Source organism: Carettochelys insculpta, chromosome 7 (genome assembly GCF_033958435.1).
Source record: "Carettochelys insculpta isolate YL-2023 chromosome 7, ASM3395843v1, whole genome shotgun sequence".
NCBI classification, from domain to species: Eukaryota; Metazoa; Chordata; order Testudines; family Carettochelyidae; genus Carettochelys; species Carettochelys insculpta.
This window is the reverse complement of record NC_134143.1, coordinates 72,950,588-72,977,097: the sequence shown is the minus strand read 5'-3', so window position 1 is coordinate 72,977,097 and position 26,510 is coordinate 72,950,588. Positions and strand designations below refer to the sequence as shown.

The window sequence follows — 26,510 nt, the reverse complement described above, 5'->3', positions numbered from 1 at the left end:
AGAAGCCCAGTTTCTCACAGAAGCGACAGTACAGCAGCCACAGACAGTCCTTCCAACCTGTTCTGGGGAGAAGACCCCGAGGGGTGCCCCTCTGGGGTGTAGCTTCCCCCTCCTCAGGCTGGCTGCCTTCCAGCTCTCCCTTTTCCTAGCCTCTAACTGCCGACCCCGATTCAAAAACCAGCTCAGCTCCTCCCTGCTCTTTGTTCAGGCAGAGGTGTTACCTGCCAGTTGTAGCCCCAGGGTCATCCTTAGCCACTGGGAACTGCTGCTTGCCTCGGACATCCAGCCTGACTCACACATGCACTCCCCCCCACTCCATTACAGAAGGACATAGGTGGGCACGGTCCCCTGGACCCAGACACGGCCCCCTGCATCCAGGAGCAGCCCTCTGGACCCGGACAAGGCCCCTGGAGCCAGACACGGCCCCCTAGACCTGGGCTGGCTCTGCTGCTGGTGCTGGGGAAAAGACCCCGGCTGGCCCCGCTGGTGGCACTTGTGGGGGGAGCAGGTGAATCTGCCTTGTCTTGTAGCAAACAACCAATTATGACAATAAAAGCTATTTAGAAAGCATGGCTGGACTGTGACTGTGAGGGGAACACAACCATTAGAAGCACCTCCAGACCCCTTAGACAGCTGATGGCTCAGTAACAGACCCCCTGGCCAGGCCTCCCTTCTCACACTTCTGGAAATACCAGTTTTGTTTGCCTTGCTGAAATGCATCCAGGTCCCCCAGTTCTTACCCACCGTTGCATTCTACAGCTGCTGTTATTGCAGGGTCCTCTGGCCAGTGCTAAGCTGTGCACACAGGTTTGGTATGTATAGTAACAGAGAGGAAGCCGTGCTAGTCTATACACTATCAAAACAAAAAGCAGTCAAGTAGCACTTTAAAGACTAGCAAAATAGTTTATAAACTATTTTGCTAGTCTTTAAAGTGCTACTTGACTGCTTTTTGTTTTGATAGGTTTGGTATGGTGGAGCTCACCAGTGTCAGGCTTTGTTATTGTAGGGTTGATGCTCCCAGTAAAAAGGCAACAGCCAACAGGTTGACACAAATTCATCCTTGTCAGGTCTGGGAACTTTGCAAACAATGGGAAGGAACAAAGGGACAATGTGTCAAGGTGTGGCCCCCAAGTCCTGCATTTAATTCCATTGATGCAAGGCTGCTCAGCTGAGAGACAGCAGCGTGGCTGTTAAACCAGACTGTCTCCTGCCAGGGCTCTCTCTCACTGTACTCTGGCCAGGAACAAGGCCAGGAACTCCTGCCCCATCTCTAGTGTACTGTAAGAAGTCTGGCATCCCGGAGGATTTTACAGTTGTCACTCACACATGTTCTAGGGCAGTGGTTCTCAACCAGGGCTGCATGTATCTGGGGTCTGGGAGTGCAGAGATCTTCCAGGGGTATCAGACAGGTCGCTGTGTTAGTCTGTAGCTTCAAGAACAACAAGAAGTCCTGTGGCACCTTACAGACTAACAGATATTTTGGAGCATAAGCTTTCGTGGGCAAAGACCTGCTTCATCAGATGCATAGAATCATAGAATCATAGAAGAGTAGGACTGGAAGGGACCTCGAGAGGCCATCGAGTCCAGCCCCCTGCCCTCATGGCAGGACTAAGCACTTTCTAGACCATCCCTGAAAGCCATCTATCTAACCTCTTCTTAAATAGCTCCAGTGATGGAGATTCTACCACCTCCCTTGGCAATTCGTTCCAGTGTTTGATCACCCTGACAGTTAGGAACTTTTTCCTAATGTCCAACCTAAACCTCCCCTGCTGCAGTTTCAGTCCATTGCCTCTTGTTCTATCCTCAGAGGCAAGAAAGAACAAGTTGCCTCCCTCTGCCTTATGACACCCTTTTAAATACCTGAAAACTGCTATCATGTCCCCCCTCAATCTTCTCTTTTCTAAACTAAACAAGCCCAGTTCTTTCAGCCTTTCTTCATAAGTCATGTTCTCTAGACCTTTGATCCTTCTCGTTGCTCTCCTCTGGACCCTCTCCAATTTCTCCACATCCTTCCTGAACTGCGGTGCCCAGAACTGGACAGAATACTCCAGCTGAGGCTTAACCAGCGCAGAGCAGAGTGGGAGAATGACTTCTCGTGTCTTGTTCACAACACACCTGTTAATGCATCCTAGAATCATGTTTGCCTTTTTCGCAACAGCATCACAGCATGAGTGGGGGGGGGTTCAGGGGGGTATTTAAAGAGTGGGGTCCCAGTAGGAGGGAGGGCCAGAGCTGATAAGGTCTATTCAGCAAGGTGGAAATGGCCCAGTATCAACAGTACTTATCAAAAGAGGAAAAAACAGGTCAGATGAGACGGGGGTTGTGAGCCATTATCAGAGTCTAATGGGGAGCTATTAGCACCCAGAGCAGAGAAACTGCCTTTGTAAGTAGTAACAGAGAGGAAGCCATATTAGTCTATACACTATCAAAACAAAAAGCAGTCAAGTAGCACTTAAAGACTAGCAAAATAGTTTATTAGGCAAGCTTTCGTGGGACGGACCTGAAGAAGTGGGTCTGTCCCACGAAAGCTCACCTAATAAACTATTTTTGCTAGTCTTTAAAGTGCTACTTGACTGCTTTTTGTTTTGCCTTTGTAAGCTGCGAGCCACTCCCAATCTCTGTTTAATCCATGGTTAATGGAGTCAAATTTGCAAATAAATTGCAGCTCAGAAATTTCTCTCTCCATTTGATTTTTGAAATTTTTTTGTTTCAGAACTGTCACCCTTAAATCTGCCACTGAGTGTCCAGGGAGATTGAAGTGTTCCCTCACAGGGGTATGTCAACTTCCAGGGGCACATCAACTAATCTCGCTATTTGACTGGTTTTACAACAGGCTACAGAAAAAGCATGAGTGAAGTCAGTACAAACTAGGGTTTCATGCAGACATTGACGTGTTTCTACTGCTCTGTGTGCTGTACACTGAAATGTAAGTACCATATTTATATGCTAGATCTGATGGGAAACTGTTTAACCTTGCAAGGCTGAAAGCTAAGTCAAAGGTGCAAGAAGTCCTCATCAGAGACATGCTGTTCGCAGACGATGCTGCTGTAGTGTCTCACACAGAAGACCAGCTTCAAAAACTGCTGGATCGGTTCTCCAAAGCGTGCAAGGACTTTGGGCTTACCATCAGCCTAAAGAAGACGAACGTACTCGGTCAGGATGTTGCTGAATCCCCATCAATCAGCATTGACAACTATACGTTAGAGGTCGTCCACGAGTTCGTTTACCTCGGGTCCACCATCACTGACACCCTGTCGTTGGACACTGAGCTAAATAGGAGGATCGGAAAAGCGGCCACAACTCTGTCCAGACTCAGCAAAAGAGTGTGGAATAACAACAAGCTGTACACTCACACCAAAATGCAAGTCTACAGAGCCTGCATCCTCAGCACCCTCCTTTATGGCAGCAAGACTTGGACCCTGTATGCCCGCCAGGAAAAGAGGCTGAACGTCTTCCACTTGCGCTGCCTCAGGTGCATCCTTGGAATATCATGGAAGGACAGAGTGACCAACACCGCCGTCTTCGAGCAAGCTGGAATCCCAGCCATGCACACCCTCCTCAGGCAGCGTCAACTCCGCTGGCTTGGCCACGTCCACAGGATGAACGATGGAAGGATTCCTAAAGACATCCTGTATGGTGAGCTAGCCTCTGGCAAAAGACCTCCCGGACGCCCCCAGTTGCGTTACAAAGATGTCTGCAAGAGAGACCTCAGAGAGGTAGACATCGAGCTGGACAACTGGGAAGATCTAGCAGACGACCGCAGCAGATGGAGGCAGGGGTTACACAAGGGCCTTCAGAAGGGCGAGATGAGGCTCAGACAGCTAGCAGAGGAGAAGCGAGTGCACAGAAAGCACAATAAGGACTTGCCAGACACCCACCACATCTGCAAGAGATGCAGCAAGGACTGTCACTCTCGTGTGCGTCTTCATAGTCACAGTAGATGCTGTAAATGAAGTCCTCAGTTGAAACTATTAAGGGCGCGATCCATAGTCTATGCAGACTGAAGGATGCCTACTGAGTTGATTTATTTAATCATCATACAGCCAAAATGAGGAAGTCTGTGATTTCCCAGCACGCTGCAACACTTCTGTTTTTTGTGTCCGATTTTGCAAGGGAGGTGGAATTTGGATTACGTAAGACAAGTCAGAGTCCTGAAAGGAGCATGGTAACCTGGAAAAGGCACAAGTTCCCGGAAAATGCTTGTCTGATATTATTGATGTGTATTTGGTGGAAGGAATGATAATCTTCCAGGTAACAGGTGGGCCTGGAGATCTGGATTGAATTCCTGCTTCTGACCTGGTGTGCTACTTCAGGCAGGCCGTACAACTGCTTGGTGCCTCGGTTTCTCCCTCTGTACAGAGGGGGTGATGCTACTTCCCTACCTCTCAAGAGAGCTGTGACGATAAAATCCACGTGAAGCGCCTCGTCACTGTGGTGACTGGGCTTGTAAATGGTAGATTGGGTACATTTTTGACAGAAAGGCTATGTCTACACGTGCACACTACATCGAAATAGCTTATTTCGATGAATAACGTCTACACGTCCTCCAGGGCTGGCAACGTCGACGTTCAACTTCGACGCTGGGCAGCACCACATCGAAATAGGCGCTGCGAGGGAACGTCTACACACCAAAGTAGCACACATCGAAATAAGGGTGCCAGGCACAGCTGCAGACAGGGTCACAGGGCGGACTCAACAGCCAGCCACTCCCTTAAAGGGCCCCTCCCAGACACAGTTGCACTAAACAACACAAGATCCACAGAGCCGACAACTGGTTGCAGACCCTGTGCATGCAGCATGGATCCCCAGCTGCCGCAGCAGCAGCCAGAAGCCCTGGGCTAAGGGCTGCTGCACATGGTGACCACAGAGCTCCGCAGGGGCTGGAGAGAGCGTCTCTCAACCCCTCAGCTGATGGCCGCCGTGGCGGACCCCGCTATTTTGATGTCGCGGGACGTGGATCGGCTACACGTGCCCTACTTCGACGTTCAACTTCGAAGTAGGGCACTATTCCCATCCCCTCATTGGGTTAGCGACTTTGACGTCTTGCCGCCTAACGTCGATTTCAACTTCGAAATAGCGCCCAACTCGTGTAGCCGTGACGGGCGCTATTTCGAAGTTGGCGCCGCTACTTCGAAGTAGCGTGCACGTGTAGACGCGGCCAAAGTGAAATTTCAGATTCACGGTTTCTGTGGATCATTATAAATAAGGGAGGTGAGGAACAAACTGATGAGAAATGCTTAAATTAGTAAAGTGGGTTCTCAGTCCTCATGCTTCAGGGTTAGAAGGGCCACGTTCACCGTGGTCAGGAAGAAATTGCCCCCTGGAATGATCTTACGCAGACACGTGTGTGGGTTTCTCCGATGTGTCCATCGGAAACAAAGTCCCAAACTCACTGGCCTGTCCCAGACCGGTGAGGTCTGTGATGAAGCCCTTGAAACTCTAACACCAGCAGCCCACAGACAGCCAGGACTCTGGCTCAGCCCTGCATCATGAAGGGCCTTTGCTTTGCTTGAATGTTAATTAAGTCTCCACCTGGATCCTTTGTTCCTTGGCAGAGTTTAGTGCAACGGGGGCCGATTCTGCAGGCCTGGGTAGGCTGGGCTCAGAGCAATCGGTGGCGCTGCTGCCTCCGGAGCAAGGCGCCTCTCGATGGGCGTAGCTGGGGCAGGTTCCCGGCGGCTCTGCCAAGACCCCGGCTGTTCCAAACGCTGCAGCTCAGCTCTGCTCCCGGCTTTCACCCTTTCACCCTTCATCCTCCACCTGGCAGTGCCTCTCCCCAGCATATCTAATACCTGGCTGGTGCGTATCACATGAAACCAGCCCGGTGTCAATTTCGCCTCCGGGTGACATTCTCGGCCATGCCCGCAGCCAGGGAGCTGCACCAGCCGAACAGCAGACGCCGCCTCCCCGGGCAAGAGTGTCCAGGCCTCGGGCTGGGAGGTGAGTGGGCTCAGGATACCACGGGCTGGGGGGCTGCCCTTGGCACCTTGGGGGGAGGAGGTGGCACACGTAGGGGAGGGGCCCAGCCTCAGCTCCCTCCTCTACGCTGTGTCTTTGGGAGAGGCAGAGACACGACTGAGCTCAAACCATCTCCTCTCTACTGGGCTGGACCATGGCGGGGTGGAGGAGGCGTGTCGCTGGGATAGAGACCTTGGCCCGGGTCTGTGCTGCTCCCACTTGGATCTCAGGATGGACCCCAGTCATCGTAATTCAGAACCACAGGAATGGGTGCCAGGACTCCTGGGTTCTCTGCCCGGCACTGGGAGTGGAGCGGGTTAGGGGAGTGTGTCCAGATATCCCAGTTCTATAGGGGTGCTCCTAATACTTGGGGCTTTTTCCGATAAAGACACCTGGTGCCTCTGTCCTACCCCTTGTGATATTTCACCTTTGCCATCAGGTCACCCCAGATCAGAGCCAGGGCCAGGTGGGAGTCAGGACCAGGTTACCTTTAATCCTCCGTCTAGGGGGTGGAATAAATTTTGTTATGTGCACCAGGCCTGTTCAGATGTGCACCACCACCATGCTGCCGGCTGTGGGTGGCTGTCACCTCTCTGCTAACCAGCTGGGCAGCACCTGACTCTCTCCTGGGCATCTCTCAAGTGCTCAGTTTACAGGGAACTCTGGCCAGGACTCGTACTTTCTTCCTCCCCACTCTGGAAGGGGAGTGGTGTACAGTGGTCGGAACAGGGGGATCCAGGACCCCTGAGCTATATCCCTAACTCTGCCCCGAGATGCCGTGTGACTTTGGATCACTTCAGCAAGGCTCTGGTGTCCCCTTGGCCAGGCAGCAGACGGCCTTACACTGACACTCACGCTTCAGGGCCGTGCCCCCCTGCCTCAGTTTACCCATTTGTCCAGCGGAGACTACGACCCCGCCGGCCCTTTGGAAAGTGGGCCGCGATCTCGGCAGAGCGCTCGGCCCTGCTCGTGGGCACACCTGGAGCCGACCGACCCGGGCGAGCTCGCCAAAGGGCCAGATTCTGCTGTCCTGGGGCAGCAGCAGCCACCCTGGATGAGCTTGTTGCAGGGGGCTGGGAGGGGTTCAGGGACAGGCACCTCTGTGCCTTGGGGGACCCCAGGAACACGTCCCCCCGGCTGCCCTCGCACCCCAGCCCGCGGGGCCAGCGGGGCGGCGGAGTCACCCCGGGCAGGGCCCCGCGCACGCACCTGGCCCAGGGCCCGATCCCAGCTCACCTGCCGGCCTCCGGCAGGCACCAGGGACAGCAGGCCCGGCTGACGGACAGCCACGCTGGCCAATGGGCGACCGGGGTCCCGGCCGGGCCGGCCTATCGGGGCGGGGGAGAGGGAGGGGGCGGCGCAGCCCCAGCCGGCGGCTCTGCAGGCGAGGCGGCTGCGGGGCACATGGAGGCAGGTGAGGGGGGCCGGGCCGCGGGGGCCTGCGCACACCGGGGGCCGGCTCCAAGGCCGTGGGGCAAACCCCCCGCCCCGCCCCGCACGCAGGGTCCCCACCCCGCTCCGAGCCGGCCGGAGGGGCCCGATCCCGCGCCCCCTGCACCCTCACTGCACTGAGCCGGCCGGGGGGGCCCCAATCCTGCGCATCCTGCGGCCCGGCCCCGGGTCTTTAGCTGGGGGGCGGCTAGGGGGTGGGTCTCCGCCGTCAGAAGCGGACCCGGCCTAACCCCAGCGGGGTGCGCGGGGCTGGACGGATGCGGGGCCCTGCTGGGGTCAAGCTGGAGTAAGCCACTGACGGGGAGCGAGGTGTCCTGCGGGCCAGGGCCAGGGGTGGGGGCTCACGGCCGGATCCGGCCTCTGGCCCCTTCAGGTCCGACTCCCCCTCCTGCGGAGGCTGGGGCTGGCCGGGGGGATCAGGGCCCAGGCGCAGCAGGTGGATGTGGGTGGCTTGTGCTCCGGGTGGGGCCAGGCCTGGGGCTCTCTGGCCGGCCCCGGGGTGCTTGGCAGAGCTCTGCCCGCTTGCCCCCGGGGGAAGGGCCCTCACCGAGCCCCATTTCCCGCCGCGCCGGTGGAAATCTGCCTGGCCCCGTGGGTCCGACGGAAGCGAGCAGATCGGGGGCACCTCTCCGGGTTTGGCAGGTGTGGGGGAGGCGGGCGCTGGGGCCTGCAGCCCCTGACCCTGGTTGTTTTGCTGCCCGCCTAGGTGGGCCCCCGGAGCCCATCGGGGGGCAGAGCTGCGGGGCTGAGGCTGCCTTTGGATTTGACTGTGCAGGCCCCGGAAGGCGCCCGTCGCGAGAGGCCCCCGGACGGAGCTGAGACCTGGCAGGAAACGCGGCCCCGGTCCCTTTCACGCCACGCGGAGGAACATGTCCCTGGGCTGCGTCAGGCCCCAACTTCCACCAGCAGGAGCCCCTGCGACCTGCCAAAATGTAACCCTCCAGCCCGGCCGCCCGACGGAATCCAGCTGCCCCGGGGCTGGGCTCAGGCTCCCTCCCTGCTCCCCTGCTGGAGACGCGCCCCCGACGCTGGCATCCCCCCAGACCTAGCGGCCGCCCCGCCATGGCACACGGTTCTGACTCCGGGCTGCGGGACACCGCCGGCCCCACCCACTCCCACAGCTCGGGCAGTGAGGCCAGCGTGGCCCCCCGCTACCTGCTGAGCAAGCAGAGCCGGCTGGCGAACGGGCACCCGCGGGGCGTCCGCACCTCGTCGCCCATGGGCCGGGTCATCCTCATCAACTCGCCCATCGAAGGTAGGCCAGCCCGGCCCGGTCCTGTCCGAGGCGCTGCTTCCCCTGTGCAGGGCAGGCGGCCGCCTCCGTCCCCGGGGACCCAGCCTGGGCCTGACCCTGGCTCTTGTGTCTCCATCCAGGGGTCCCTGGCCCCCTTTCCATTCCCTGGCTCCGCCATGTCTCCCCTGCCCACATGCATGCTCTGCACCTCGGCTTACAGTATCTGGTTCACCCTGGGGGTTCTTCTCCTGGGGGCCGGCGGGTCACACCTGCCCTGGGTGGGGGAGCTCGGCTAGACCCTGGCTGGACACGAGGGGCAGGGAGCAGGCCAGAAAGGCTGCCGTGAACGTCACGTCAGTCCTTGCACTTGTGCCGCTGGTGCGAAGCGTGTGGCAGGCTCCGCCTCCTGGGGCGCTCCGTCGAGTGCACCCCGGGGCTGTGTGGTTTGCTTTTCGCCAGTAATCCAGGAGCAGGGCAGGGACCTCCCAGTGCTACATGCAGTGCACCAGCACTCCCTCCCCTCCTGTGGCTCTAAGCGCTCGGGCCCAGGCAGGTTCACCAGGGATGAAAGGGTACGAAAGAGACGAGAGCCGGACCACCAGGGCCCTTGCCCCGATACGGAAGGGTAGTTCTGCACTGCCGTGGGTGCCAGGACACCTGGGTTCTATCAGTGGGCGATGTCAGGCGAGCCATTCCCGCCCCGTGCCTCAGTTTCCCCCGTGCGAGAGGGGAGTGATAAGCCCACCGACTGCCTTTTGCCATCCCGAGCTGTGAAGGTTTCTAAAGGGCTTTGTGAGAGTTTTACTCTGTGGGCACGTTCCGTGTGCAGGAACGGGGGCGGGATCCCTTTAATTATGTTGTGAGCCCTCGTGCGGCGCACGAGAGGCCACCAGAGAGCACCTGGGTACGTGCGGTGTGCAGGAACGGGGGGCGGGATCCCTTGAATTATGTGGTGAGCCCTCGTGCGGCGCACAAGAGGCCACCAGAGAGCACCTGGGCAGTTGTGTGCCGGGAACTCGGCCCAGTGGGGTCACGTGCCTGGCGCAGCTGCTGCATGAGCGGCCAAGGAGACTGCCCCCCTCTCTCCCGCCCGGCGGGCGGTGCCCTGTCCCTGCAGCCGCCAGCGACGAGAGCGACGTGATCAACACCCTCACAGTGGACAAGAGCGCCGACGGGAAGCTGGGCTTCAGCGTGCGCGGCGGCTCGGAGCACGGCCTGGGCATCTTCGTCAGCAAAGTGGAGGAAGGCAGCAGCGCAGGTAGGTAGAGCTCCACCGTACGACTGCAGTGCCAAGCTGGCCGATGGGGGGAGACTACAAGCCCCAGCATGCAACACTCCACCTTGCTCCGGCAGCCCTCGGCTTGGCTAAGGGGGGAGCCGCGCTTGCGGTGTTCTGCAGCATGCTGGGATTTGTAGTCTCCCTGGGGCTGCTGCATGGCTGGGACACGGCAGGAGCCTTGGGGTGTCCGCCACGTCCCAGTGGGCAGGTGGGGCGGAGTGAGGAGAGGCCAGGGGCACGCCCAGGTCCTGGCTGCCCTCCTCCACGGCTGGGAAGGTGGAAGACGCCTGCGTGGGGCGGCCCTGTGTCGCAGACCCCGGCCAGCCGCTCTCACCCTGGTTGGTTCACTGGCAGGCTGGGCCGAGCAGGTCGTGGCTGTGGAGCGTCTCTCCATCGCCGCCTGGTTTGTGATGAGCAGAAGGGTCCCTCCCTCGCCAGGCCCGTTCGCCTGCAGCGGGAATGGGCTGGGGCTAACACCCGGGGGCTCCCTGGGCCCAGCAGCCAGGACAGCCCCGGGGATGGGGCTCCCCAATGGCTACAGATGGGATGGAGGAGACCAGGCACCCATCGGGGAGGAGGCTCAGGGACACATTAATTCATTCCTGCCCCAGCCTGGCTGAGCCTGTGGCTGTCCTGCCCGGTGCTGAGACCCCCTCTTGCCAGGCCCTGGCTCGTCAGGCGGCTGGGATGTTCCGAGCACTGGGTGTGTGGGGCCGGGGCATCTCCCTTCCCTCGCAGCTCCTGCGTGGGGCGAGGGGAGCCCTGCGCCTTGCCCCTCTGTTAACCCTTTCCGGGGGGGAAGGGATTCGTTTGGCCGGAGCATGAAGCTGCCGGCAGCGGCTGGCTGTGCTCTGGTCCGGTTCCCGGCAGCGGTGGGGGCAGGGCTCGTTAATCGTTGTTGCAATTGGTCTGCTCCATCTGGGGGACAGCCACAGCCCGGTGGGCAGGTGGGGACGGAGCCAGGGGAGGGCAGGGATGGGTATTTCCTAGTCAGAGGAAATGCAATGAAGACGGCAGCTGCCTTTTTGGGCTGGGTAAGGATGGGACACTCCAATTGCCCTGCCAGGGTCAGGGCCTTAGGACTTTAGCCTTTTCTGTGGCCTGGAGGAAGCCTTACCTAGTGGTTACAGCTCCAGCCAGGGAGAGAGGAACTGTGGGTTCAAATTATTTTTTGCTCTGCCACAGGCGCCTTGCATGACCTTGGTCAATTCACTTAGCCTCCCCGTCCAGCCTACTTTGTACCTCCCAGGCCCATTGCGAGGCTACCCATGGGAGAGACTGCAGTGTGCTGGGGCTAGGCCAGTACCTTGCGGCAGGGTTGCTGCTTGTGGAAGTTCATGGGCCCCGTACTGCACGGCCAGGAGCTCCCACTGCGTGGGTCCTAGGGCAAGTTCCAAGCTCGTCTCTCCAGCCGTGGTGTTTGGTACCGCGCCTGCGGCAAGCCTTAGAGAGCGAGCTGCTGCTGAGCTGAGAACTCACAAGCTGAGGAATGTCTGGCTGCGCTGCCCTCCCCGGCTCCCCCGTCCCGCGCAGCGCAGCCCAGCCACCGCCTGATCTCCGCTACGGCCCTTTCCCATTGCAGACCTGGCCGGCCTGTGCATCGGCGACAAAATCACAGAGGTGAACGGTGTGAGCTTGGAGAGCATCACCATGGGCAGCGCCATCAAGGTCTTGACGGGGAACAACCGGCTGCGGATGGTGGTCAGGCGCATGGGGAAGGTGCCAGGGATTAAGTTCTCCCGCGAAAAGACCACCTGGTAAGCAGAGCCGGGTGCGCTACCCCGTTCCTGCTTCACAAGCCGGGAGAGCCCATGGGGTGACCACTGCCGGGGCTCGGTGGCCCGCTGAGTTAGTGACCGTAGCGAGGGGCGAGTTCAAATCCAGCACTGGGGGTCCCTGGGTCACCCCCAGGCCCTGGTGTGGCCACACGGTACGGCTCTGCTGGCTGGGCAGTGTGGGGACACGGGGGCAGTGCCGGGGGTGATGTGAGGAAGGCGGCAGGGCCGTGTCTTGGCGGGGAGCTGGGGGAGGAGGAGGAGGAGGCTTTGAGCTGGGCTTGAGGGGCACCAGCTGAGCTGTGCAGGGCGAGCAGAGGTTCCTGGCGGGCTGGAACTGAGGCGTTTCAGGGACCAGGCGACCTAACGCTGGAGGAGTTTGTCCATTTGTTTCGGGCTCCCGCTCCCAGCGAACCCCGGCCCGTGGTGTGTGGCTGGCGGGGGTGTCAGCCTGCCAAGCTGTGACGGGGTTCAGGGGTCCCCAGGCTCTGCCCCCCATCCTCAGGCAGGAGTGACTCTCACTCAGCAGGAGAACGGCGGGTTTATTAGCTGACAGGACACAGCGTTGTACAGAGGAGTCAGTGCAGCCGGCAGAGAGAGCCAGTCCCATCCATGCTGGGGAGAGGAGGCCCAGAGGGGCCCCCAGAGCTGGGGCCTGGCCCCCTCCTTTGTCTCTCTCTCTCCCAGCCCAGACTCACTGCTTCCAACTCCCAGTTCCAATTCAAACCCCTCAGGCGCCACCTGCCCCTTTGTCTGCAGCCCAGGGGTGTCACCTGGTCACCAGGTTACCCTCAGCAGGCGCCCCCCACCCTCTGTGAGCCCCACACATCCACACACCGATCCCCCCTCACATCACATGAGCTCAGCTCAGCTCGGGCCGCAGAGGTGCCTGTTTCTTGATCCCGAGCGCATGGATTTGGCCCCCGCGGGGTGGTGCAAGGTTCTCGGCCGGTTCCTTGGCTGTGCCCATCACCCGGGCCTCTGGATCCGTGGGTGTCTCTGCCCTGGTTGTGCTGTTAGGTGCTGGGAGGCGAGGCAGCTTCAGAAACTGTGAGGAGGGCAGAATCTTGGTGGGTTTGGAGAGGGGGTGGATTCGCTCGTGACTTTTGGGGTAACTGGCCGAGCAGCCTCCCCCTCCGGTTGCCCAGCTGGCCTGGGAACTTTCCTGCGGGAGGTGTCTGGTCAGACGCCAGGAAAATCTCTTGTCTCGCCGGCTGCTGGTTGGAAGGCAAGCCGGGGTCCCGGCGTGGAATGACAACATCCTCCGCCTTACTCAGAGCCGCAAACGTTTGCAGTGCAGGTTACCGGCAGGGGAGGGGGTACATAGCCCCAAAGGTAGAGAGGCCAAACCGGGAGCCCCAGACCCACGGCCCTGCCAGTTCCAGGCAAGGCAGCGCAGGAGTCTGACTCGACTCCCAGCCAGGGTCGGCGGGAGGTTTCCCTGGCGTTTCTCTGGAGCTGGGCACTTCCGGCCCTCCGAGCAGCCAGAGCCTCCCGCTGGCGGAAGGCGCCGAGAGGTTCTGATGGCGTGAGGGGGCCGCCGGGGCGGGCAGCTCCAGGGGTGGTGGGTTCCCTGGGACAGGAGACCAAGCCAGGCAGGCAGGCAGGTGTGCCAAACCTTCCCCCAAGCACCTGAGTAGAGTCGCCTCAGCCCCAGCCAGGGCCGTGCCACCGGCCCCCCTCGCAGCCACCGCGGTGCTCTCGTGGCAGGGTGGACGTGGTGAACAGGCGCCTGGTCGTGGAGCAGGGCGGGTCGAGCCTGTCGGACAGCGGCTCCGAGGAGGGCGCCAGGCGCATCGTCCACCTCTACACCACCTCCGACGACTACTGCCTGGGCTTCAACGTCCGCGGGGGGAAGGAGTTCGGCCTCGGCATCTACGTCTCCAGGTACGTGGGGCTGTCGGCTTTGGGGCCACCTGCCCCCCACCCCCCGCCTAAGCTCTTCTGGGGGGCCCGGCTCCTGCCAGCCACCACTTCCCGCCTCGCTGATCTGAGACCTCCCGGGGGGGCACCGCTGGGGGCTGCCGGAGCCCGGGCCCGAGGGGCAGCGTCCCTGAGCAGGTCGGCAAATCCACAGTGCAGCTGTGCCGGTTATCTGCTCCATGCCAAAGCAGCTTAGGCAGCAGCCAGCCAGTCCCGTGGGTGTGTGGCCCTTTAAGAGCAGGGTTTGCTGGGAGTTGTAGTCTCCATCCTACCTGGCGTCCAGCCCTGAGACTGCTCGGCCAATCAGAAGCCGGGCAGGTGCATGTCCCAATGAAGGGGTGGAGTTAAGGCTGCCGCTGGACCTGGCAGGCTGCTGTCCTGGAGGGTAAGCCAGGGGTCAAGCCCCTGTGCTGGCAGCAATCGACCCTGCCAGAGGGGCGGGCGGGATTCTCGAGGCCCTGCTCGGGGCGGTTCCATGGCGGGAGTCGTTCTGGGGGGTTTGCCCTGCCCGGGCATGAAGAGCAACTCGGCAGTTTCCTCACTCGCGTCTCCTCCTTCCTAAGCCACCGGCCCCTGTGCAGCGAGCCGGGGGCTCTCCAGGGTCTGCATGGACGTGTCCTCTCCTCCTGTCCCTTTGCACAGGGCCGCTGGGTCCCACGCTGGCAGCCTGTGCACCCTGCCTCCCTGAGCCCTCCCCAGATGGCCTGGGCCTGGCTCCTGGGTGGGTGGAAAGCCCTGTTCACCTTCGGTACTGCTGTGCCGGGACCTCTCTCCAGCCAGGTCCTGAGTCCTGCCATTCTCTGGCTCGCTGCTGGCCGGCTGGGTGTCTGGCTCCAGCTGCTGCTGGCCCTTGCTTCCCAGCTCGCAGGGACGGTGTCTCCGAGGACACAGCCCTGGAGCTCTGATGTGTTCCATCTTTGCACGCTGCATCTTGGCTTGAAAAGGAGGCCGATTACGTTTACGTTGGCATTGTATCTATGGCCAATTAATTATACCAATTAATTAATTAATACCCACTGATATGAGCCGCTGGAGGAGGCTCTGGTGTCGGGAATGGGTGGGGGCGGCCTCGCTGCTGGGCTCGGGGGTGTCGCCTGTCGGGGCAGCTGGAAGCTGCTGGTGGCCTGACGGCGGCTGTCCCTGCAGGGTCGACCCCGGGGGGCTGGCGGAGCAGAGCGGGATCCGAGTGGGAGATCAGGTCCTTGCAGCCAACGGAGTCAAGTTTGACGCCATCAGCCATAGCAAGGCCGTGGAAGTGCTAAAGGGGCAGACGCACGTCATGCTGACTATCCGGGTAGGGCTGGCCGCGTGTGGCCCCGGCTGGGATCGGCCGGGCGCTGGGAAGGGACGGGGGGGAGCATGGCCCTGGAGCAGCCCGTCTGGCCCATCCCCGAGCCTGCGCAGGCGCTGCCGGGTGCCCCCCGGGCGTTCCCCTGACGTAGGCGGCTCAGGGGAGCTCCTGGCCGAGCGGCGGCTTGGGCCTGGCTCTCGGGCAGATCTAGTTTCAGCCCAGCTGGGAGCTGGCGGGTGGCTGCATTATTCATGGCCGGTCCGGCACCCAGCTCAGGTTCCTCTCGGAGATGCCGCACCAGGCAGCCGGTTCCATGCTAACCTTCCTCCTTCTTCGGCTCCAGGAGACCGGCCGCTTCCCCGCCTACAAGGAGATGGTGGCCGAATACTGCTGGCTCAGTCAGTGTAAGAGCCCCCTCCACGCCCACTGGGACATCCCTGCCTGGCCCACCTGCAGCCAGGAACACTGCGAGGCCAGCCCTGGGCGAGGGGCTGGGAGCCTGGACACCCGGGGACCGTCCCAGGGTCTGACCCGGGCCCTTCGCCTGGCCTGGGGAACTGCCGGCTGAGGGTTCAGTTACTGAGTAGTGCTCAGGCAACACCACCAGGTCCCTCGTGGAACGGGCCTTGAGAGCCACAGAGACGGGTGCAGCCAAGGGGTGGCACCAGTCTTTGGCTAGACGGCACTTTCCAGGGTCGCTGTGCCACACACCCCAGCCACCCAGGGCCCGCTGCTCCCAAGAGCACAAGCTCCTGGCCGTAAGAGCTCAAGGGGAATCTCCATTAGCTCCTAGCACTGCAGGGCTTATGACACACAGCTGGGAAGTGGGGGCACACAGACACAGATGTGGCTGGCAGCCCCGCCAGCTCTGCAGCGCCCCAGGCAGGGCCTGGTTCCACGCCCCTGGGGCCTGGCCAAGGAGCCTGTGAGCCCCCTGGGGCTACAGCTGAGAGCGTCTCCGTCCCTTCCCGGCCAGTCTCACCCCTTCGTCTATTTCCAGTGACCAACGGCCAACCCCAGCAGCTCTCACAGGCCTCCGAGACCAGCTCCTCCATCTCCTCCTACTCCTCGGGCCCCCGCTTCAGCTCCCCCGATGGGCAGACCCCGGCCCTGCCCCCCGGCCATGCCCCAGCCCACATGGTGGATGCCTCCATCTCCACGGAGGAGCCTCCGGCGTGCAGCCACTTCCTGGAGCGCGTGGAGACAGCCATCCAGACGGACCTGCCCCCTGCCGGCACTGGGGCGGAGACCAGGCTCACGGTGCACCCCCCGGAGCTCCTGAGGGACACGGCCATCCGGGCCCAGAGCCCCCCGGAGCGACTGGCCGGCAAGCAGCGCAAGCCCCTCTCTGGCCGGGAGCTCTGGGACTCGCCCCGCATGGCCCTGCTTCTGGCGCTGAGCCGGCCCCGGCAGCCCATCCGGAGATCCCAGAGCTACCTCGCCGTCGGCGGTAGGTGCTGGGGCCGGCCCTGGCCAGGGCATGGCTGGACTGGGCTCCTGCAGCAGACACAGGCTGGTGCCCCTCACTTCTGCCCCGCAGCCCCCGCGAGCCCAGCTCTGCGCCCCCCAGCTCTGCCGGTGCCCCTCACTCCCGACTCGCAGCCCCCGCGAGCCCAGCTCTGCGCCCCCCAGCTCTGCCGGTGGCCCTCACTCCTGCCCCGCAGCCCCCGCGAGCCCAGCTCTGCGCCCCCCAGCTCTGCCGGTGGCCCTCACTCCTGCCCCGCAGCCCCCGCGAGCCCAGCTCTGCGCCCCCCAGCTCTGCCGGTGCCCCTCACTCCTGCCCCGCAGCCCCCGCGAGCCCAGCTCTGCGCCCCCCAGCTCTGCCGGTGCCCCTCACTCCCAACTCGCAGCCCCCTGCGAGCCCACCTCTGCGCCCCCCAGCTCGGCCGGTGCCCCTCACTCCTGCCCCGCAGCCCCCGCGAGCCCAGCTCTGCGCCCCCCAGCTCTGCCGGTGCCCCTCACTCCCGACTCGCAGCCCCCGCGAGCCCACCTCTGCGCCCCCCAGCTCGGCCGGTGCCCCTCACTCCTGCCCCGCAGCCCCCGCGAGCCCAGCTCTGCGCCCCCCAGCTCTGCCGGTGCCCTTCTAGCCCAGCGCTACTCCCACACATCCCAGGGCTCTCCTGGCATCCCCCACAGCCCCCAGGAAGCTCCACACGCTTGGTCCCGCGCCCTCCGCGTGGCCCCCCACTGCTCCATGTCCAGTGCTGGAGCCTGGGCTCTGCCCAAAGGGGCAGCTGGTGTCACAGCTGGAGGATCCTTGCGTGGGGGGCTCGGGCTTCGCCAGCCCTGGGGGAATCAGCCTGGCCAGCAGAGCGGCTGCCCCCCACTGGGTTCCTCTCCTCTCCCGTGGCCCTTCCCCTGCCTGGGGCGTCCCCTGCTCCCCACTCCCCACTTCCCAGAGGACACAGATGGTGCTGGCCCAGGAGACGGAGCTGCAGCGCCCCCTGCCCCAGCGCTGCGGCCCCAGCGCCCCTGCCAGAACAGGCCCTCGAGCGCCCGGGCCCCACCCACCTCCCCAGCACCCAGGGCCCGGGGACAGCGTGTATAAGGGGTAATGCCCCGACTTTTGCAGCCACCAGGGCAGGGGGAGCCCCAGGGCTGCCCCCCTCTCCCCCAGGCTGGTGAGCTCAGCACAGGGACCCTGGCAGCTCACAGTGGCCGTGGGGGACGCGTGCTCCTCCCCAGGCATGGATACCCGTGCAGGGAGCAGGGCCCCGGGGCTGGGGCACACAGGGTTAGAGGTGGGTGGGAGATGGGGCTGGGCCTGGCCAGGAGAGGCCGGGGGGCGCTGGGGAGCAGGAGGTCCCCCCCTGGGCTGGGCCCTGAGCTACAGCTGCCCGCGGCTCAGCGCCCATCAGAGACTCTCTTCCCACACCAGAGGAGCAGCGTCCGGAGCCGCCAGCGCCCGCCGGGGACAAGGCCGGCCTGCGGCGCTCCAAGACCCTCGTCAACCTCTTCTTCAGAGGCAGCCGAGGCAAGCAGAGCTGGGCGCCAGGGGGGCAGGCCAGGTCCCCAGCCAGCCAGGGCGGGGAGAAAGGTAACGGGGGCAGGGCGGCGGGAGGGGTTGTGCCCGACTCGATGGGAGGGGGAGGGAATGTCTGCTGGGGGCGTTGGGAACAGGGGGTCGGCTGCGCAGGGGGGGAACAGGGCTGGTCTGGCCCCAGGGCCATTCTGCCAAGCTTATCTATTTTTAAGCATATGAACTGTGCTCCCTTGGGGGGAGCTCTGCCCCCTGCCCCAGGTCTCCCAGCCTGTGCACCCCCCACCCGCCAGTCAGGACTTGCGGCCCAGAGGGGTGAAGTGATTTGCCCAGGGCCACTGGGGAGGGCTGTGGCAGAGTCAGGAGTAGCTGCCACCCCCCACCCCGCCTTCCCAGAGCTCCTGAGTCCCTGGGTGCCTGGCCTGCCCCCCCCCAAGTGCTGGGGGGAGCTGGCCGCAAACTGGTGCCCCCCGCACCCCTGGCACCAGCTCACCTGGGGGGTCACCGGGCCAACGGGCATCAACCCCGGCTCGTCACCTACTCTGCTTCCTGCCCACAGCCAGCACCCTGCAGAGACTTGTCGTCCGCAGCCCGAAGCGGGGTAACTGGGGTGCGCTGCTGTGGGCGTGTGCATGGGTGTGGGTGCGTTGCCGGGTGCTCGTGCATGTACGTGCTGGTGCACGGGAGGGTGCCCCGTGCGTGCGAGTGCCCTCGGCCTTCCTCACCCTGTCCCAGGGCGCCGGCCTCTCTCGGTCCCTGGTGCCGGCACAGGAGGAAATGCCCGAAGGGGATTCGGGGAGAGGGACCCAACTTGGAGCCTGGCAGGCTGAGTCCAGCTCCCCTAGTGGGAGGTGGGGGGGAGCCGGGCACCCCAAACCCGCTGATCTCTTAACCGCCCCCACCCCCAGCAGGTGGGTCACTGGGGGAGAACAGCCTCCTACTGCTGCCAGCCAGTGGGGTCGCTCCTGCCTGGGCCCTGGCAGAGGGGACCTGCACGGCCAGCCGGCTGCAGCCCCAGCTCATGGCGGGGAGTAGCCTGGCACTGACCTCGCTTTGCTGCCCCCCCCAGACAAAGGCCGCCCCGTCAGCGTCCTGGGCCCCCCCGGCCGCATGCCCAGCCCCACCGCCGAGAGCCGCCTCTCGCTGCTCCGCGACATGGCTGGGAAGCTGCTGCCAGAGGCCGAGGTGGCGGCAGTGCTCCGCCACTGCTCGCGGGTAAGGAGCGCGGGCACAGCCGTCGCCGGCCTGGCACCCCTGCTCGGAGGGCCCAGCCCTGCGGCCGGTCTGGGAGCCCAGCGGGGAGGCAGGAAGGGGCTGCCCCACGCCCTGGATGGCTGGAGGCGGGGGGAAACCGTCCAGTGTTATGGGATACGGGTAAGGGAACCTGGCATGGCCAGCTGGCACCCTCCAAGGGCCCAGGCTTTGCCCGGCTGGCTGGGGCTCAGGCCCCACTCCCAGCCCCGTTGCCTTGGCTCAACAGCTCCATGAGTCCATCCCTGGCGCTGGCTGGACTTCAGTCTGCCTGGGGCAGCTCCCTGCGCGCCCCCTCCCCACCACGCCATGGGAGAGCTGAGTTCTCCTGCGTGCTCCTTTGTGCCTCAGTTCCCCCCACAGCTGCTGCCTGCAGGGCCAGTGCCTGGCTGTGCTCGTGGCTGTGCCAGGGACGCCAGTGCTAGAGAAGGGTGTGCCCCGGATGTGGTGCCACCCCCCCAAGTACACCCGACCCCTCGCCGGGCACAGACTGACCCTGGGGCCCGCTAGGTGTGTGTCGCTGGTGTCCACTAGGTGGTGCTTGGAGCCAGCCCTTCGCACGCTCATGTGGCTGCCTCGTGTGTTCACGAGTCCCCCCCAGCCCCCGCCAATGCCCCACCTCGCCCAGTTCAATCAGAAGGGCTGGACCCAGGCCCCTCGCAGCCCTGGCTCCTGGGCAGCCCACGGGGGGTGAGGGCTCTTGTGCACGGGGAGAGCCCCCCTGCCCCTCTTTTCCCAGGGGCCCCTCCCCCATCAGCAGGCAGGGAGCTGGTGACTGGGAGGCCAGCCTGTGGCTCACCTAGGGGCCCTCGGGCAGGAGAGCCCATGGCATTAGCCCCAGGAGACAGCTGGGGAAACTGAGGCACAGCAGGGGCTATCCCCAGGCCTCACGCCCAGAGCCCTGCATTCCTGGCGCCCCTGCCTCAGTTCTAGCCCCTCGGCCCCACTGTCCCAGGGGTGCGAGGGGCAGAGCCCCAGTGCCACCCCTCCACGGGGAGGGTGGGGCCAGCCATGTGGGGCAGGCAGTGGAAGTAGCCCACTGCCCTGGAGCTGCTGTGTCCTCCCCATGCCCCACACCACCCAGCCTGTGGCAGAGCCCCTACCCCAGCCCCTGGCTAAACAGGCCAATCTGCCAGCCCCCCCCCCCCCCCCCCCACAATCGTAGGGAACTGCAGCGCCAGCAGGGCCCCCTGGAAAGCCAGGTCCCACCCCTTGTGCTCCAGCAGGGCCGGATCCTGGTCTCCGGTGTCAATCCGGACTAAGGGCAGGGAAGCGATTGGAGTGGCTGGGGGGGGGTCTGGCCATATTCCAGCACAGGCTGATCAAATCCTGCCCCTCCCCAGGAGCAATCATTAGTCCTTCCGAGCTTGTTGCTGGGGGCTGTTAACACCCCCCGTGTCCACCCCAGAGGTGGCTGCATTCTGGCCTTGGCTATGTGCTGCCCGGCATGTTGGGCTGATGCCGCCTGGCCTTTGCCCGCAGTACGTGGATGAGGGTGGTGTGGAGGACCTGGTGCGGCCGCTCCTGGCCATCCTGGACCGGCCGGAGAAACTCCTGCTGCTGAGGGAGGTCAGGTGGGTGGAGACGCAGGGATGGTGCCTTCCTTCTGCGCTGCTTTCCCAGGGGCGCATCCCACGGGGCAGAGAAACAGGCCCTATGCTGGGGCCACAAGGCTGGTTGGGGTGGCTGGGGAGTCACAGAGAGCTTGGGGGTGGGGAGGTCCACTCAGCATCCCAGCCCTGGGCTCCTCGGTCTGTCCTGGGCTGTCCCCTCCCCTGGCGTCACCAGGCGCCACCTGGCAGCTGGTCTCCCCATGGCTGGGGGTGACCCTGCTCAGCTCTGGGGCACTAGCTCGGCCCTGAGCCCAGGGCCACCGAGGGACATGGGCTCAAGGTCCATGCAGGACAGGGTGGGAGGGGGCACAACGCAGGCAGGTCCCTGGGGTGCCCCGTTCCTCTGGGCCAGGTCCCTCCGCCCCGGCCCTCAGTGGCGGTTCTCCGTGCAGAGGGGCTGGCCTGGCAAGCGCGTTGGGCTGCCTAGAAGCGCCCCACTGCAGTCGAATTTGGGAGGCGTCTGCCCTCAGCTGTCCCCTGCTGCTGCTGCGCGCTGTTCGGCAGGCGCCGCGCGCTGCCCCAGAGGTGGCTGCATTTCGGTGGCGCTCTGGTGGCTGCCCTAACAGGTGCCATTCTTGGCCCTTGCAGGAGCCTGGTCGCTTCCACCGACCTGGGCCGCTTCGACAGCCTGGTGCTGCCGCTGGAGCTGGAGGCCTACGACAGGCTGAAGAGCAGAGCAGGTGCGGGGAGCCCCCACCAGGGCAGGGCCCGGCTGCCACCCTGGCCTCCCTCCCTGGCAGCGGCTCGAGGGCTCCCAGCTGGCCAGCCACACCTCTCCTGGCCCGGCCGGGGCGGGGGGCGCAGAGTCAACCCTGCTGGGCTGCCCCAGGCTGGGTGGGACCCTTGCAAATCGCCCCTGCTCTGCTTCCCACGGGGCAGCACCGGGGGCCCAGCACAGGTGCTGTGGGTGCCGGGGGCCCGCGCTTGCGCTGCCGGAGCCAGGCCCCCTGAAGAGGGGTCGGTGGGGCCAGCTGGGTGCAGCAGGGCAGGGGAAGCCCAGCGGCCGGGGAGGGGCTGGCGGCCTGGCACCGTGCGGGCGGCGGCCCAGGCACCAGGGGATGGCGCGAAGGGCCTGGCCGGGCGGCCACTGACGGGCTTCTCCGCTGCCTGCAGGGACGTCGCCCGCCCTCCGCCCGCTGCAGCAGGAAGTGCCGCCCAGGAGGCACCTCATCACCCCCGTGCCAGGTTGGTGCTGCCCCCGGCTGCCTGGTGCCCAGCCCCCCCATGGTCCCCCCCGCCTGCCCAGCCCCCCATAGCACCTGCCTGCCCAACACCCGCCTGACTCCCCCCACCCAGCACCCTATGGCCCCCCCGCCTGCCCAGCCCCCCCAAAGCACCTGCCTGCCCAACAGCTGCCTGACCCCCCCCCACCCAACCCCCCCCAGCCCCCACTTGCCCAGCCCCCCATGGCCCCCTGCCTGCCCAGCCCCTCATAGCACCAGCCTGCCCAACACCTGCCTGACTCCCCCCACCCAGCACCCCCCCACCTGTCCAACATCCACCTGACCCCCCCGCCCAGCCCCTCCCCTCCTGCCTGACTCCCCCCATGGCCCAGCCCCGCCTCCTGTCTGACCCCCCACAGCCCCTGCCTGCCCGACTTCCCCCACCGAGCCCCCCCGCTTAGGCTGCACACCTGGCTGGCGCCTGCAGCAGTTCAGGTTGTACCCACTGGACGGCAACACAATCACTGTGGGGTTGGCGGCTCAGCGGGCGAGGCTCTCGGGGGTGGGGGGGGGGCTGGAGGGTGGCCTGGGGGCAGGGGTCTGTCCCGGGCATTGCTAACGGCCCGTCTCTCCCTTGCAGACCGCCGGGGGGGGTTCCTGCTGCAGCCGCTGCAGGCCCCGGAGGCGGGGGGCACCACGGAGGAGGGCGGGCCCCCGAGGGCTGGGCTGGCGCAGCTCAGGGGCTCCCCCCGACCGACTCGCCTGCACCGCGGCTGCACCCCCCTGCCTGCAGACGCCCCTGCCAGCTCCCCTGCGGCTGCCGGCGGCGGGGGACCCAGGGGGCAGCTGGCAGAGCCTGTCCAGCACCGGGCACGCGGGCCGTGCCCTGGCCCCTCGGCAGAAGCGTTGGCACAGCCGGCCAGGCAGGGCAAGGACCACCGGCCCCAGCTCCTCACAGGCACCCCAGCACCCAGCCCGGGGGCAGAGGGGCAGCCCCCCAACGGCCCCAGAGCAGCTCAGGGGGAGTATGAGCTGCTCACTGTCCGCCTCGCCAAGCTGCGCCAGTCCCTGGGTGAGTGGCACCCGCTGTGCCCTGGGGAGCCCGAGCATCTGCCCCTGGGCACCCCCCCACCCCACTTGCTGCCTCAGTGGTCACCCTGTACCCCTCAGCCCCCTGCTCCGGGCTGGGCTTCTCCCAGGGGCAGCTGCAGTCCAGGTGGGGGCGTGGTGGGCACCCCACTGTGTGTGTCACACACACGGATAAGCGCTCTCTCTCTCTCTCTCTCTCTCTCTCACACACACACACACACACACACACACACGGATAAGCGCTCTCTCTCTCTCTCTCACACACACACACACACACACACACACACACGGATAAGCGCTCTCTCTCTCACACACACACACACACACGGATAAGCGCTCTCTCTCTCTCTCACACACACACACACACACACGGATAAGCGCTCTCTCTCTCTCACACACACACACGGATAAGCGCTCTCTCTCTCTCTCTCTCTCACACACACACACACACACACACACGGATAAGCGCTCTCTCTCTCTCACACACACACACACACACACAGATAAGCGCTCTCTCTCTCTCTCTCTCTCACACACACACACACACACACACGGATAAGCGCTCTCTCTCTCTCTCACACACACACACACAAGTGCTGTCTCTCTCTCACACACACACACACACAGATAAGTGCTGTCTCGCTCTCACACACACACACACACACAAGCGCTGTCACACACGCACACGGAGAAGCGCTGTCACACACACACACACACACACACACGGAGAAGCGCTGTCACACACACACGGAGAAGCGCTGTCTCACACACGGAGAAGCGCTGTCTCACACACAGACACACACACACACACACACACAGAAGCGGTCACACACGGAGAAGCGCTGTCTCACACACACACACACACACACACACACACACACACACGGAGAAGCGCTGTCACACACACACACACACACACACACACAGAGAAGCGCTGTCTCACACACAGACACACACACACACACACAGAAGCGCTGTCACACACGGATAAGCGCTGTCTCTCTCACACACACACACACACACACACGGAGAAGCGCTGTCTCACACACACACACACACACACACACACACGCTGATGCTGACCGAGCTTGGCACTGGCCCCCCAACCCCAGACTGGACTGAGGGGCACGGGAGCCCCGGGGAGACAGTAAAACCCACCAGCCCACGCCCTGTGGGTCCCCATGAGGCCCGGCCCAGCCCGGCCCTGGCCCGAGGCTGGGGAGCTCCTGCCTGAGGGGGGTGGGGAGCTCTAGCCCCCCCGGCCCAGTTTGCCATGGGCTCCGTTTCTATGGGGGGTTTGCGGGGGCTCAGCAGCTCCCAGCTCTCCACTGCACCAAGGGCTCCATCCCGGCCGGGGTGCGAGTGGCGCTGAGGGAGGGGCCTGGCTGCACGGCACCACGCGGGGTACACCTCACCCTCCCAGCTGGGCCTGGGGGGGCCGGCCGGGGGGCAGGCGCTGGGTGAGGGCCACAGGCTCAGAGCTGCTTCGCTGCCTTCCAGGGATCAGCATCTCGGGTGGGATCGAGTCCAAGGTGCAGCCAATGGTGCGCATCGAGAAGATCTTCCCTGGGGGGGCCGCGTTCCTGAGCAGGGGCCTGAAGGTAGGGGGTGTGTGTGTGTGCGTGTGCATGCGCGCGCACACATGCAGCAGGAGCAGCACATCCCTTTGTGTGCGCTTGTGTCAAGGCTGGGCAGCGGGCTGCCATCAGTAGGGTTCAGAGTTAATGGGCCGCCATCAGTAGGGTTCAGAGTTAACGGGCCGGGGGCCAGAGCAGGGGCGGTTCACCCCGCCAAGTGCCACCGCAGCCGTGACCCGGGGCTCCCGCTTGGGAAGGTTCTTTAGCCACGCCAGGCTCCAGGTGGGGGTTGAAATGAAAGCCAGGCCGGGTGGCTTCAGGACCCAACTGCAGCTGGCGGGATGGGCACCTGCCAGAGGCCCAGCTGTTAACGCATTCGCCCTGCCAGCCAATTCGCTGGCCCTTGCTGTTCTTGGGGAGACGGAGGTGCGGCCATGGCAGGCCCTTCAGCCCCAGCTGTGTGCTCCCCCCGCCTCCAGGCTACCCAGCTCTGCCCCCACACCCCAGGACGCAGCTTGGGGGCAGAAATGGTGAGCCCTACACCCCACCCCACCCACCTGCACCGTGGGAAGCCGGGGCCTGGCCCTGCCCTTAAAGAACCTAGCTAGGGGGCAGGGGCTCCCCTCCCCATGGCCCAGCAGGGTCTTGCCCAGGGTGCGTGTGGGCAGCCCACAGACCCATGGTCCCACCCTGGCACTCACATTGTCAGGCTCACGGCAGCCCGGGGAGGGGCACGGCCTGGCAGCTCCCAGCCGGAACCAGGGAGCGCAGGCGGGAGCCAGGACGCCTGGGTTCCCAGCTAGTGTGCAGTGGGGTCGGACTATTGGTTAGCAGGAGCGTGGGCTGGGAGGGAGCCCCACACCTGCCCCCCACCACCCCCAAGAACCCAGGTGTCCCCCCCCAGCTGGCAGAGGAGGCCCTCGGGCTGCGGCCCAGCGCGTGTGGGTGGTGCCCTGCAGCTTCCCTCCCTGGCTGGTTCTCGCTGTGCCCACTGAGCAGCCCTGCCCTGGGCCCCCGGGTAACACTGCCCCTGTGCCAGCTGTCGCTCAGCCTGCCCCCACTCACTGGGGGGTCGCCACAGCTGCTGTGCCCACCCCTCCCCCCAGGTGGCTGCCCCCCAGCAGCAGGCAGCTGATCCGTTTCTCTGGTGGCACCAGGCAGGGGCTGAGCTGGTGGCGGTGGATGGGACGAGCCTGCAGAACGTCACCCACCAGCGGGCGGTGGAGCTCATCCGCCAGGCCTACAGGAGCAACGCGCAGGTGCCCATGGAGCTGGTGGTGAAGGTGCCGAAGGCGTGAGAGCCTGGCCGGGCCAGGCCCCAGGCCAGCGAGCAGGATCCGGGCCAGCAGAAAGCACCAGGGCTCAGCCCAGGCCAGCCAGGGGAGCGGGGCTCTAACCGCTGCCAGCCCTGGGGTTAGACCCAGCACTGGAGGGGGCTGGGCACGCCCCTGGCACCCAGGGAGCCCATGCTGTGGGGCTATGCCTCCAGCCCTCCCAGCAGCTGCACTGGGGGATCCCATTGAGACCCCCCTCCCCAGGCACGTGCCCTGCAGGTGACAGGGCACAGACTGAGCCGCTGCGGGCAGGGACTGGCCCAGGGCCCCACCTGGCTCTGCTCAGGCAGGAGGGGGGGGTCAGAGGGCTGTCCTTGCTCAAAGCCCCAGCACCTCCAACCCCTCCCCAGTGGCCAAGGGAGAGGGTAAAAGCTCTACCGCTGCCGCAAGGTGGGCCAGACCCCGCTGGGGGGCGCTGCTTCAAGCACGGTGCGTGTGTAAGTGCCCCACTGCTCGGGGGCCCCCAGGCACAGGCTGCCCTCCCTGCCTCCTCCACGCTGGCCCATCTTGGGTGGGGCACCCCACACACCATACAAGGCAGCCAGGCTCAGCCAGGGCCTGGCATGGTGCAGGGCAAAGGCTCTTGGGGGT

At 64.2% G+C, this 26,510-nt stretch overlaps 1 protein-coding gene across 2 annotated transcripts; it reads left to right on the top strand.

The window, feature by feature from the left end:
* The first annotated feature begins 7,330 nt into the window (after window positions 1–7,330).
* PDZD7 (PDZ domain containing 7) lies at window positions 7,331–26,402 on the top strand. 2 transcript variants are annotated; one of them, XM_074999273.1, is made up of 17 exons: window positions 7,331–7,372; window positions 8,117–8,665; window positions 9,762–9,902; window positions 11,506–11,680; window positions 13,409–13,585; window positions 14,768–14,915; window positions 15,256–15,316; window positions 15,913–16,362; window positions 17,791–17,949; window positions 18,452–18,493; window positions 18,962–19,107; window positions 20,626–20,717; window positions 21,345–21,436; window positions 21,870–21,941; window positions 22,560–22,991; window positions 24,509–24,609; window positions 25,743–26,402. In XM_074999273.1, the coding sequence occupies exons 2-17, from the start codon at window positions 8,473–8,475 to the stop codon at window positions 25,881–25,883; spliced, it is 2,622 nt and encodes an 873-aa protein (XP_074855374.1). In that variant the 5' UTR covers window positions 7,331–7,372; window positions 8,117–8,472; the 3' UTR covers window positions 25,884–26,402. The 2 variants fall into 2 exon arrangements, with proteins under 2 accessions (XP_074855374.1, XP_074855375.1); XM_074999274.1 differs by lacking the exon at window positions 18,452–18,493.
* Window positions 26,403–26,510: the final 108 nt, after the last annotated feature.